The 14,249-nt window shown below is 43.9% G+C and overlaps 1 protein-coding gene across 1 annotated transcript in view; it reads right to left on the bottom strand.

Moving 5' to 3' along the window:
* The window catches only part of LOC122811050, a 746,005-nt gene that overhangs the window by 161,045 nt on the left and 570,711 nt on the right, over positions 1-14,249 (bottom strand). The window contains exon 7 of the mRNA XM_044082592.1: positions 2,126-2,251. Coding sequence (XP_043938527.1) covers positions 2,126-2,251 — 126 coding nt within the window. The remainder of the gene's footprint in view (positions 1-2,125; positions 2,252-14,249) is intronic.

Genomic DNA, 14,249 nt, shown 5'->3' on the forward strand with positions numbered 1-14,249 from the left:
CATGAGTTGTGAGTTATGGAGCCATGTTTCAGTGGCTATTAAAGCTTCCTGAGTAATTTTTTTGGAGGTGTACCATGTTGTCAGATGTGCAAATGAGACTGGAATCATCTGCGTATTGTATTAGGGTGGCCTGTTGTGTGGATGTATAGAGGGTGTTGGTAAAAATGTTAAAGAGGAAGGGACTGAGGATAGAGCCTTGTGGTACACCTGTGGTGAATGGGAGGTAAGGAGAGAGTGTGGAATGCCATTTGCTGGTTGATACCTATTGGACAGGTAGCTTTTGAACCACAGGCTGTGAGAGACCTAGTGAGGGCATCTGAAGTAGACGTTTGCTGTGACAAACTATATCAAAGGCTTTAGACAAGTCTAGAAATAAGGAAGAGACTAATTTGCCATTATATCTAGTTTTATTGACAGTATCTATATAGGTTAGAAGGCCAGTGCTACTACTATGGGAAGGACGGAAGCCATGTTGTGTAGGGGGTAGGAGTTCTTCCTGCAGGAGATAGTCTAGCAATTGTCTTTGAATACATTTTTCAAGTATTTTGGCAAGGGGAGATATGATTGCTGTAGTTCTAACGTTATTAATATCTGTTGAATTTCCCCCTTTGTGCAGAGTGAATTTCCACCTTTGTGCAGAGGGATAATGTGTGATTTTTCCAGAGAGAGGGAATGTAGGATTCCAGGACTGGCCTATTTATAAGGATTAAGACAGGATAGGCAATGTTATTGGCTGCTATTTTTTAGGTTCTCACAGGGTTGCCAGATTTCCAGCCCCCCAGGTAGGGACAAAACAAAAAGAAGGTCTCTCGCAGCAAGTGAAGACCAAAAAAAAAAAACAGAGTTCCACATTAAAGAACAGTAGCTCAGTAGCTCTGCACTAAACACGGAGCTTCTCGTGTTTAATGCATTGCAGTTCCGCATTCAACACAAGTAACTCCGTGTTTAGCGATTTTTGATTGTCCCATATACCGGCATATGGGCCAATCAAAAATCGCTAAAATCTCTAAACACGGAGCTTCTCGTGTTTAATGTGGAACACAAGAAGCTCTGTGTTTAGCTATTTTTGATTGGCCCGTATGCCAGGTATACGGGACAATCAAAAAAAAAAAAAAAAAACAAAGAAAGCCGAGGCTGGCCGGGATTTAAACCGGCAGGGCGGGACTCGGGATCAGGCTGCTGATCTCGGGACAGTCCCGCCCAAATAGGGACGTCTGGCAACCCTGTTTGGTATGCCTATCTTGTTAAGGGCAATTTGGGTCATTCTGTGACACATTTCCCTTGAGGAAGGGACAGCAAAGAAAGTAACTGACTCTGGGACATGAACTTGACTTGCTAATCCATGAATGCAGTAGCCTTTAAAACAGAAACCTCTGTCACAGTTGCTTGCAACTATGCTGTTACATGGGAAAGGTGTAATAGTCCTGCAGTGATGTAGGCTGCATGTCTTGTCCAAGGGAGGGTTTTGAGCCTAATAAGCCACCCCCCACACCAATGCTAGCTTCTGTAGCTGACTTTCATATAGAGAGGAATAAACAGACAAGCCGAAAACAGGGGACAGATGATGGTTGGCAGGCAATGGAGAAGAACAAGGAGTAGAAAAATACCTAAAAATCTAAAAAGAAATTGCTTGTAGTCTGACTGAAGACAAGTGTTGCTGATTCTACATGCCTAGTGCATACAGTTATCAAAATAAGAAAAGTTGTTTATAAAAATGTTATAAAGAAATCGCAAGTCTGGATTTTCCCCTTTCATAATAATATATTCTACTATTAAATATTATTTTTGCAAGAAGAAGCTTTTCATAAATACCATTCCAGTTTAAATGTTGCTGTCAACATTTACTGTTCAAAAGATATTTCCATTTATCTAGCTTATGTTTTTTTTTTTTAAACTAGTTTTTCAGAAACAGTTCAGGACACCATGGATGTATGCAGGCTGCTAGGAATGTAACTTTCCACAGCTACTGAAAATGAATGAATTACGTGAACTGACTAAATCTTTCAAACTTCTGGATTTTCTAAAATTAAGTAAAGGTGGTTGCTGTATGTGAAAAATACAATTTTCTTTGTACACATTCTGTGTTTGATATCTATTTACAAACGTCTGTATCTGTGCTGCTTACCTGTACAATCGAATCAGCCAGCATTTCAACAGAGTATAAGCCTGATAAACTTTGCACCCACTCCTCAGACTGCTTTACAGAATCGGTTTCACTACTCCTTGACGGCAGTGTTCTTAGAAACTGAAACTACAGAGCAGATTTAATCAGTCCTGGGAGTCAAAGATGTAGCTGTTTAAAAAAAAGTCATGAGATCAATTGCACAGATTTTCTAAAAATTCTAGGTTTCATTTTGTGTTCTAGAAAGGGCTGATCAGAAATTCTGATATCTCTATAATTTCAGACTAGAAAAGGTTACATTTAACTTCTCAAAAAAGGCTTAGCTCCTTGCATGTTTCCTAACCAATGAATGAAATGTTGAAATAACACACATATAGACAGTGTGTATATATATATATATATATATATATATATATATATATATATATATATATATATATATATATATCTACACACACACACACACACACACACACATATATATATATATATATATATATATATATATATATAAAAACACACACACATACATATTCAGATTTTATATATATGTGTATATACATATATATATATATATCTACACACACACACACACATATATATATATATATATATATATATATATATATAAAACACACACACATACATATTCAGATTTTATATATATGTGTATATATATATATATATATATATATATATATCTACACACACACACACACACATATATATATATATATATATAAAACACACACACATACATATTCAGATTTTATATATATGTATATATATATATATATATATATATATATATATATATACACACACACACACACACACACACACACACACACGTGTGTGTGTGTTTTATATATATATATATATATATATATATATATATATATATATATATGCACAGACACACACACAGACACGCACACATATATGTGTGTGTGTGTGTGTGTGTGTATGTATATATATATATATATATATATATATATATATATATATATATATATATATACTGCAAAAAACATTTTTTTTTTTGCAGGGGCAAGCTCAACTACATTCTCTACACCCCCTGCTACTTCAATATATCAACTCCATCTCACAACAGTGGGAAAGGGACAAATTTCATGACCTCCAATTAAAATACTGTAAGGGAGGTAACATACCACCCGGTTAAAAGAAATTTTATGTCAAATGCATTTTGATCAAGAAAACACAAAAGATGCTCTACCCAAATACACACACACACATCTTGTAATGAGTTCAATTATTTTACCTGTACCATTTTGTTTATGACTATTTCATATATATGTTATATATTTATGTCATTACAACTCAAAACATTGAAGGCATGTTTGAAACGTTTGTGAGGGTGTAAAAAAGAATGAATTCAAAAATGACTGAATTGCCAAATGACTGAATACACATAGGTTCATAGGTAAGTACTAGGCTATCTACCCGAGGGTATCTATAAACCTAGCCAGAATGTGTTGGCTGTCGCCACCCCCTTAGATTAGTTCCCTGTGCCTCTATCCAGCAGAGCCACTGCAGTGATCCCCAGGGTAAATTTTCTGTTTCCCATCCACTCGTCAAGGTTTCTCTTGAAGAGTATCAGTGAGGGGCTCTGCCTAATGTAGATTGGAATCCTGTTCCAAAGCATGGGGAGCCTCTGGGACCAGAATCTATCCCTCCAGCACGTCCTATTTATCGTCGTGGTGAGGTTTAGATTCCTAGATCGTGTGGCTCTTGGGGATTTGTTTTTTTAGGTGGAGTATGTCCATCAATTCTGGGTTGGACATGGCCTTGTATGTCAGGCAGAGATCACTTCTGAGTAAGCAGTATGCAACCGAGTATAGCTGGAGTTTCTTCAGTTGAGCTGAATAGGGCATCTGTTTGAGGCCAGTAATCCTCTTGGTGAGGTACTTCTGTGGTCTTTCCAGCTGTTGCAGGTGTCTTGTAAGGTACATCCCAAATTTGGCGTTGTACTCTATGATGGGTCTGATGAGTGATGAGTAGAGGGGTACAATAACCTCTTTTGTTCTAGATGCGAACCCTTTTGTGATTAGGTGGGCCACATAGAAGGATTTTCTAACCACCTTGTCAATATGATTATCAAAGGAGAGATTACTATCTACTTGGGTCCTCAGATCCCTTATTACATTTTCTGCATTTAGGGGACTATCACGTATGTGGTAGTTTGCGGGTACTTTGTTTTTTCCAAAGGGGATGACTATGCACTTTTTGGCATTTAGCTTGAGGCCATGATTTTGACACCAGGCATCCGTCTCAGTGAGACCCTTCTGGAGGATGTCTGTTTCAGCCGGAGAGTCAGTTATGGCCAGCTGTTTGCAGTCGTCTGAGAACTTGGTCAGCCATAGTCCTCCTGTGCTTGCCTGTACCTCTGAGAAGTATATACTGAACAGGAGGGGTCCCAGGACTGAGCCCTGAGGGACGCCACTTGTAACCAGTTTAGAGTCGGACCTAGAGCCCGCAACTCTCACCGTGTGGGTTCTATCCGTGAGCCAATTGACAACCCATCTCATGACATACGGGTTTATGTTCAGGCTGGTGAACTTGTCTATAATACCAGAATGGGGAATGATGTTGAAAGCCTTTGCGAGGTCTGGGTAGGATGTGTGTACCACCTTTCCCTCGTCTAAAGCCTTGGTAACTGTCTCAAAGAAGTCCACAAGGTTTAGAAGGCATGATCTGCCCTTAACAAAGCCAAACTGGGTAGGGTCCAATGTTTGGAGGTTCCCAATGTCTCTGTTAATGAGTTTCATGATGATGCACTCCATAGCCTTGCAGACCAGGCTAGTCAGGCTTATAGGGCGATAGTTCCCAGGGTCCATTGTGGCTCCACCTTTGTGGATCGGGATAACTGTTGCTGTGCACCACTCTATGGGTACATAGCCTGTAGAGAGGCTGAGTTTGAACAGTGTGTTTAGGTGAGGGGTTAGTTCATTTTGGAGCTCGTGTAAGACACAGCCTGGGACACCATCCAGTCCCATTGAAGCTGTGTTTTTGGCTTTGGATAGGGCTGTTTTAACCTGTGCGACAGTGATTGCAGGGGCTCTACATTCTTCTGGTATGGCTATGGGCTCTTTAGGGGGTGAGAGGGGGGTGAAGTTTGCACTAAACCTCTTTGCCAGAATGTTGGCAATATCAGTCGGTTCAGTGTATGTTGTGCCGTTCTGCACTAACTCAGAGCAGATCTGAAGTTTCCACTTAGGTTCTTGACATAGCTAAAGAACGCTTTGTGGTTATCTTTGGAGTTCTTGGCAATTGTTCTTTCGAAGCTAGCCTTGAATGATTTTATGAGGGATCATAGTTTCTTGCTGATACTGATCAGGGATGTCTTTCCTTTTTGGGATTTTACTCTTTTCTGTACTATTTTCTGCCTTCTATTGTATAGCTTATTTATGGCAGGGGTCCACCAGACTGGTTTCCTTTTCTTGGAGGAGTGAGTCTTGGTTTTGCTTGGGATAACATGATCCATGCATTCTTGCAGGTTCTCATAGAGTGCCTTTGTAAGGGATTCAGCAGCTTGGACAGCATTGTCCTTTAGCATGGGGACTGTGAACCTTTCCACCTCAGTCTTAAGTAACATGAAGTTTGCTTTTGAAAAGTTTTTCACAGTGGTTTCCTTGATTGGGGTGGGGGCAGAATGTGGATATCCAGAGTGAATAGTCTATGGTCTGATCTAACCAGTGAGGGGTTGACCTCCAGTGTAGAACACTGGTCACCCATGTTGGTGATGACCAGGTCCAATATGTTGTCACCTTTGGTGGGGGTGTTGATCAGTTGATCCATGGCATTCGAGTTTATAAATTCTAGGAAGCATTGGGCAAGGTAGTTAGTACTTGAGTAGTTCTCCCAGTTAATGTTTGGGTAATTGAAATCACCCAATATTAGGGCGTTTGGGAGGACCTTCATATTTTCCAGTGTCTCCAGAAATGTGGAATGGGGGTTCTGGGTCATGGTGGGTGATCTGTAGCAAGCTACAATTTGAATTGCAGTTTTGCCCGTTGTTAGTTGCACATGGATGATCTCTGAGGCATTGTGCTGTGCCACTAACCTTGAGGTGTGGGTATCCTTGATGACTATGGATACACCCCCATCTTTTGTGTTTTGGTCCGGGTTCTGTGGCCAAAAAGTATGGTATGAGTTATAGCCTGGTAGTGCTGGGGTGCTCTCTGGAGCCTTAAACCAGGTTTCTGTTACTGCACACAGATCAATGTTCTCCATACTGAGGAGTGCCTCGAGTGCATGCATTTTGAGGTTTAGACTTCTGGCGTTGAGTAACATTACTCTCAGTTTTTGTTTACTTGTGCTATTTACAGTGGTGGGTTTGTCTTTTGAGCCTTGCCTAAGAAAGGTACTATGGGGCGGCAAAAGCCTTGGCCAGTATTCGCAAGTCTAAGGGTGACAGGTGCAAGCCATCTCTTGCGAAGCAATGTGGCTTGTTGAGCATGTCATCCCAGGTGGACAGATACTGGAACACCTTTGAATGACACCAGAAACATAGCCAATTGTTGAAATTGATCATTTTTTTCTTTATACTGTGGCATCATTCCTGGAGAGGGCAGGATGCTACCCAGGATCAGGATCATACCGGCCTGGGCTATGTGATCAGAGAGCTCTTCCATGTCTCTTTTCATGTAGTTCAGGGAGGTACGTCTCAGGTCATTCACACCAACATGGACAATGACAGAGTCATATTTGTACTTGTTCTGGAGCGACCTGAGTGCTTGTGTTATGTGGCGGATCCTGGTTCCCGACAGGCAACTAACTGTAACCTTCTCCTTGTCCAGCCTAGTTAGTGGGACATCAGTGTGCCTGAAAACAAGTAAACTGATTTAAACAAATTACCCAATTAACCAGTAAAAAAACTCAAAACTGAGCCTGTTCCAGCAGTCTTCAATCTGACAAGTTCTAACCGCACACTCCTGCCACTAGGGTGCAGGGAACCTTCTCAAAAAAAGATGGCCTGGATTAGTGCTCAAGTTATACAAACAAAGCTATATTTAGCAGGCCTAAATCTAGTCTATGTCACAGCAGACAAGGTGCACCAATATCAGAAAACAATTAAAATAAGCAGGCACAGTAAGCTTTTAACCTGAAATTCCAGGCTCAGAAGGGCACAATCTAGCTTCTTCTTCAACAAGAGTGCAGACCACAAACCTTCTTAATGTAAAACAACTGATCTGAAGCCCAAGTGCTTTAACCAAAAGACTTAGAATAACAGTTACAATTTAATCAGGCTACTACCAAGTAGTAATAAATGCACCAGAATAAACACAATTGAGTACTTTTAAGAAGAGGCAAAAGCAAAATAAAGTAATAAAGTAGGAAGAAACACAAATACAGTAAAAGCAGATAAAGTCCAAATTTTTTTCTATAGCGTAGATTGTCACATTTCTATAGTGTAGATAAATAGGAATATGCAGAAAAGTGCAGATGTGTAAGTAAATTTACCATAACAGAAGATGTTCGAATGATTTCTGCTGCAGTAACCTAGGTTACATCATGCATAGAATACAACAGCTGGCCATCTTCCAAAGCTTCAGGGCACTTTGCACATGTCTAAACCATTTGACAGCTTGAGTCGAGCTGTCTGAAAGATGGGTTGAGGCACCAAGCCTTTCATAGCTTTCATGCCAACTGAGAAAGGGAGAATATTGCTAGGAAAAGCAAAAAATAGAAGTTATGTTCTTACCATAACGTTCCATGTTAGTTGTCTTCTTCTCGCCTTCTTCTTGCTGGATGGGTTCGGAGCCGACCTCGGCTCCGACTCGGCCACTCTAAAAGCTCGAGAGTTGGTTCCACCGGCTCGAGGCTCCCCTTATATCCCACAATGCTAGGCGATAGTTACCTCAGATCTCGTTTGTAAGCTAACCCCAGCTTATAATAGTTACAGAATAACTCTAAACAGAGTCCACCTCTAACAACAGGGAGAAAGAAGGGTGACCTACATCCTGATTCAGGAGATATACAAGCAGCATATGTCTAAGAAAGAGGTGGTAGAAAGAGAGGTCACAATCACAACTCCTCTAGGTCTGTCCAGGCCAGGGGGAAGGAGGGTGGGACGCAAGAAGAAGGCGAGAAGAAGACAACTAACATGGAACGTTATGGTAAGAACATAACTTCTATATGTTAAGTTGTCTATCTCGCCTTCATTCTTGCTGGATGGGACCGCGTCCCTAGCACCTTGTCCCGGGTGGCCTAACGGAACAGACTCCTGAGAACAGTGGAACCAAAGTTAGCTCTATGCCTAGAAGCTAAATCCAACTTATAATGAGAAATGAAAGTGTGAGGAGTAGCCCAAGTAGCCGCTGCACAAATGGTGTCAATAGGCAGTCTGTCTTGGAAGGCTAAGGAAGTAGCCAAAGCTCTTGTAGAATAGGCCTTAGGTTTATTAGGCAGCTTTTGGTGTCTAATCTCATAAACAAGGGTAATCAGAGATGTAAGCCATCTAGATAATGATACCTTTGAAACTGAAAGTCCCTTTCTGCCTTCTGCATAGGAGATAAACAGTTGGTCAGATTTTCTGAATTGTTTTGTTCTATCCAAATAGTACCTCAACTGACGATGAACATCTAGCCAGTGTAATTTTTGTTCAGACCTATTGGAATATTCTGGAAAAAGACAGGAGGTCAATGCTTTGATTTAGATTTGACGTCGAGACTACCTTAGGCAAAAAGGACGGGTTGGTTCGTAAGGATACCCTGTCCTTATGGAACAATAGATAAGGAGGTCGACAACTGAGTGCATGAAGTTCTGAGACTCTTCTAGCTGAAGTAATAGCTACCAGAAAGAGAGTCTTCCATGATAGCAATTTTAAAGAACAGGATGCTGCAGGTTCGAAAGGGGTAGAATCAAAGAAGTAAGAACTAAATTTAGGTCCCAAGGAGAAGGAGGATTTCTTATAGGAGGTCTGAGAAGAAAAACTCCTTTCAAAAAGGCTTTGCAAAGCTTGTGGGACATTAAGGCAGACTCAGAAATACCCACATGAAAGTTAGAGATAGCTGCCAATCGAACTTTAAGAGTAGAAGGGGATGAACCTGCATGGAAGAGTTCAGCTAGAAAATCAAGAACTATTTGGATGGAAGCAGTGAAAGGATCTATGTCCCTTCCTTGAGCCCAATATGTGAAACGTTTCCACTTACTCAAGTAAATCTTCCTAGTGGAAGATTTATGGGAAGCTATCAAAATATCTCGAACAGAGTGAGATAATTGAGGAAGCCTGGCTAAGGTTGGAACTGGAGGAACCAAGCAGTGAGGTTCAGAGAGGGGAGGGAGCGATGTAACTGACCCGATTGATGGATCAAAAGGTCTGGAACTAGGTCCAGATGCCAAGGTCGCTCCAGTAGAAATTGATGTAGAAAGGGGAACCACACCTGTCGAGGCCAGTAAGGAGCAATGAGGATCAACGAGGCCTTCTGAGCGATAGCTTTCTGTATCACTTGAGAGATTAGTGGGAAGGGAGGAAATGCATACAGAAGTCCCCGGGCCAAACTTGGACTAGAGCGTCTCTGCTGGGTTGGCCTGGTAAAGGAATAGGGTGAAATAATGTCTGCACTTGCTGTTTTGGGGAGTAGCAAAAGATCGCAGCAAGGCTGACCCCACTTGAGAAAAATCTCTCTCACAACAGAGTCTTTCAGAGACCACTCGTGAGGCATGAGGATAGCTCTGCTCAATTTGTCCGCTATTTGATTGGACTTCCGGGATGTGCGTTGCTATCAGAAAACGCTGAGAAGAAATCGCCCATTGCCACAATCTGAGTGCTTCTCGACACAGGGGTAGGACCTGGTTCCGCCTTGTTTGTTGATGTACCACACTACAGACATATTGTCTGTCTGGATTGCAATCGTTCCCAAGGGGAGAGAGTCTTGAAGGGCTTGCAACGCTAAAAGCACTGCTCTCATCTCCAGAACATTTATGTGCAAGTGGCATTCGTCTGGTTGCCATGTGCCCTGGACCGTCCTGCCCTGATAATGCCCCCCCCACCCGATCAGGGAGGCGTCCGTTGTCAGAGTAGCAACCGGAGGGGGAGGAACAAAGGGTCTTCCCAACCAGAGCTGAGGGGAAGATATCCACCACATGAGATGATTTCTGCACTGCGTGATCATAATGGTGTGGGACATTGGAAGTTGCTGGTATGACCATTGTGTAAAGAGCATCCATTGAAGGATTCGCATGTGGAATCTGGCTAATGGAAGCAGAGGTATGGCAGCCGCCATAATTCCCAACACTTTCAGAACTAACCTGGCTTTGATTCTGTTGTTGTTGAAAAGGAGTGAGACCAGTCTGTGTATGTCTGTTATTCTCTGATCTGTTAGCCTTGCAGACATGTCTACTGTGTCTAGATTTGCGCCTATGAAGGTAATAGTACGACAAGGCGACAAAACAGACTTTTCGCAATTTATTGAAATGCCTAACTTTTGACAAATGCGAAAAGTGTAATCCCTGGCCATCAGAAGGAGATGCTTGGTGGGAGCTGTGAGGAGCCAGTCGTCCAAATATGGAAACACCTGAAATCCTTGTCGTCTCAGGTGAGAAGCTACCATTGCCATGCATTTGGTAAACACCCGGGGGGCAGTGGTGAGACCAAAGGGCAGGGCCCTGAATTGAAAATGACTGGTTCCCAGCCTGAAGCGGAGGAATCTTCTGGAGCGTCTGTTCATTTTTATGTGATAGTACGCATCCTGAAGGTCTATAGAGCACATCCAGTTTCCTTTTCCCAATAGGGGAAGGATGGATTGCAGCGTGACCATCCGAAATCTTGTTTTCTTGACTGATCTGTTCAAGATACTGAGATCCAAAATTGGTCTCCAGTCCCCTGTTTTCTTTGGAACTAAAAAGAACCTTGAGTAGATTCCGGATCCTTGCTGGTCTGCTGGAACTGGCTGAATTGCTCTTTTGCAAGCAGTTTTGAAATTTCCAAAACCGCTAGATCCCTTTGTGCGGGTGGAACATCTGGAAGGGATTTTTTTGATTGTTTCGGAATGCGAAGAAAGGGGATAGAATAGCCTTCGGAAATGACGGACTGTACCCATTTGTCTTGAGTCAGGGATAGCCAGGCTTTTGGGTACAGTGACAACCTTCCCCCGACTGCCTCCGAAGGTGGGCAGCCGGGCAACACCTCAGGGATGCTGAAAGGGCTTATCAGAGAAGGCTTCTCGATTGCCCTGGTTCTGCGGAGCCCCCCTGCCTCGAGGGCGACGTCTACCATTGTTATTCCCGCCTCTGCCTCTGGCGGGGTAACGACTTTGTGCGTCAGGCGAAGTCCCTTGATTTTGTTTACGGAACCACATTTTCCCACTTTTCTGGCCTTTGGGGTAAGGCCTAGAAGGAGTAGAAAAACGGACTCCGACGGCAGAAAGAGTCTTGCCATCAGTCTCGCACCTAGTCAAGGTTTCTTTCACTTGAGGACCAAAGAGAGATGATCCATCAAACGGGGAGTTAGTGAAAGACGTCTTGAAGGGTTCCGCAAATTGCATAGCCGCATCCAGGCATGCCTACGTAAGGCCACACCTGTCCCTGCGGCCCTACTCGCTCCATCAGCCGCATAAGAAAGGAGGCGCATGGAGGAGTTGGCTATGGAGTTAAGGGTAGCCAGCTGAGTGTTCATTTTATCTTGAAAACCCGCAGCTGTAGGATCCTTCAACATGTCACTCGCTTCTTTAATCAAGTCCCTTTGAAGACGAAAGTGAAATGGCACAGGTAGTTCAGCTTAACGCATAGTAAATGTCGCTGACGAAAACATCCGCTTCCGCACCTGTCCATGGACCTAGATTCCTTGTTAGGTGGATGGACAGGTACTGAAGGATCAGCTAGTTCCTTCTTAGTGGCAGCAGCTACCACCATAGCATCCACAGAAACTCCTTTTGTCAAGAACTGCTTGTCTGCTGGTGCCGTTATGAATTTGGAGGGTCTCCTGGGAGTGGGGTCCACTGAATCAGGAGCCGTCCATGCCTTTTAGCAACCACCTGCATGAGGGGGTCAAAGGGGGACACCCAGGAGGTGGAAGGGCGAGAGCCAAACGCCTCAAGATATACAGATTCATCCTCCGAAGGGTTAAGGGCTGGCCAATTTCCCCTCTGCTTCAGGATCTCTAGAATGTCTGCAAAAGAGACATCTTCAGAAGGGGAACGGGGAACCCTCGGAATCATCTAAATCTGTATCAGATGTGATTGACTCAGGTGAGTCAATGTGTTTCCTCTTACACTTCCTCTTCCAAGGGGGCTCTTCTGCCAAATCAGGAGAGGCCTCGGAAGAGGATGAGATCCCCACAGGGGGTTCCTGAGGAGCTGGCTCTCTGCGGTCCGGGATGAGGGAGTGAGTCGACTTGACCTGAGGCACCGTAGAGGGAGGGGCGGACGGCGCCAACTGTGGGGTAGAGCCAGGCTCTAACACACTCCGCATGACCTCGAAAGCACCCCTGTCAGGCAAAGCCAGAGGTCCCCGCTCCGAGAAGCTGAGAACCCCCCTCGGCACCGACAGTGATGGCTCCGAGGTCGATGTCGGAGCCGAACTCACCAGCGCCGAAGCTCCGAGAGGAAGAGCGGGGTCGGACAAGGGTCCGATGCCACTCACCCCCTCGGAGCCGACGATGGAAGTCCGGCGCCGAGATTCTTCTAAGGAAGAAATCGGAGCTGATGATGGAGCCGAAGACAATTGTATCGGCTCTGACGCTACCACAGTCTCGGTTCCGACACGACCCAGCTCCGAGCTCAACGGAGTCGGAGGAGGAATATATTGATGGACAAGGGCAGGCATCGACTGATGAGTCGGGCTCTGAAGCATCTGGGCTAGTGCCTCGGACTTAAGAAGTCGACTCACTACCCTCTGAAGGTCATGATCCGATAGCCTCGATGACCTAGAGGAATGAGATTTATGGCTCCGTTCAGACAGCAGGGGAGATCCTGGAGCCGAATGAACGGAGCCAAGGGACGGTGACCTGGACCTCTTCCTCGATGTCGGTTCCGAAGATCTGGACGGAGCCGACACGGGAACCTCTATTACCTCGGCTCCAGCCGGAGCCAAGGGAACCACAGAAACTGTGGACTGAGACTCATCGGCTCCAGCCGGAGCCGATGAAGGCGAAGGTTTAGAAGCCTTAGGTCTCGGCTCAGTTGCTGGAGCCGAGGACCTAGAAGCCTTACAGGGCTTCCCAGAGACAGAAAGGGAATCCTCCGGCTTAAGAAGACCCCTCAGGATCAACTTATTTTTTCTTTCCTGCAGGACCCTGGGGCTGAAGCCGTGGCATACAGCACAGGAGTCCTGCAGGTGCAAAGGCCCCAGGCAATAGACACAAGAAGTGTGACCGTCTGTCAGAGACATTTTCTGACAGCACGCATCACACTTCTTGAAGCCTGAGACCTTTGTGTCTTTAGACATCCTAAACAAAAGTGTAATCACACACACTCAACAAACACACTGATTACACTAATTTAGTTTTAAAACTCAAAAATAAACAATTAACTAAAGTTTACCAAGAGTAACACACACACACACAACTAGGATGGAGAAAGGCCAGAAGGCCCGAGAGAGAACTTTAAAAGTTCTTTGGAAAAAAATTGGGATTTTCCAGAAAACCGGAGTAGAAAAACCCACTACACTAAGGGAAATATATATAAACTCAAAAATATAGGGTTTAAGTGATCTAATTTTACCAAAATTACACTTACCAACAAGCCGGTAGAAAAACCAACACCTCGATGCTGTAGCGGCAAACGAGATCTGAGGTAACTCTCGCCTAGCATTGTGGGATATAAGGGGAGCCTCGAGCCGGTGGAACCAACTCTCGAGCTTTTAGAGTGGCCGAGTCGGAGCCGAGGTCGGCTCCGAACCCATCCAGCAAGAATGAAGGCGAGATAGACAACTTAACATCAAATGTCTACACTCTGGCATAAACAATACACCAAAAAACAAGAAGGGGGATGGAATGAGGAAGCAGCTACTGCAGCAGTGATCATCTGAACATCAACTGTTATGATGGCAAGTTTACTTACATAACTGTATTATGTTTGTCATACTGATCACTGCAGCAGTAGTCTAAGCTATATGGGTAGATTACAATAGCTTAAAGTAACTGGGAATTGGAAGGAGAAAGGAC

Source organism: Protopterus annectens, chromosome 9.part0, assembly GCF_019279795.1.
Source record: "Protopterus annectens isolate FY-2018-M chromosome 9.part0, PAN1.0, whole genome shotgun sequence".
In the NCBI taxonomy this organism is placed as follows: Eukaryota; Metazoa; Chordata; order Ceratodontiformes; family Protopteridae; genus Protopterus; species Protopterus annectens.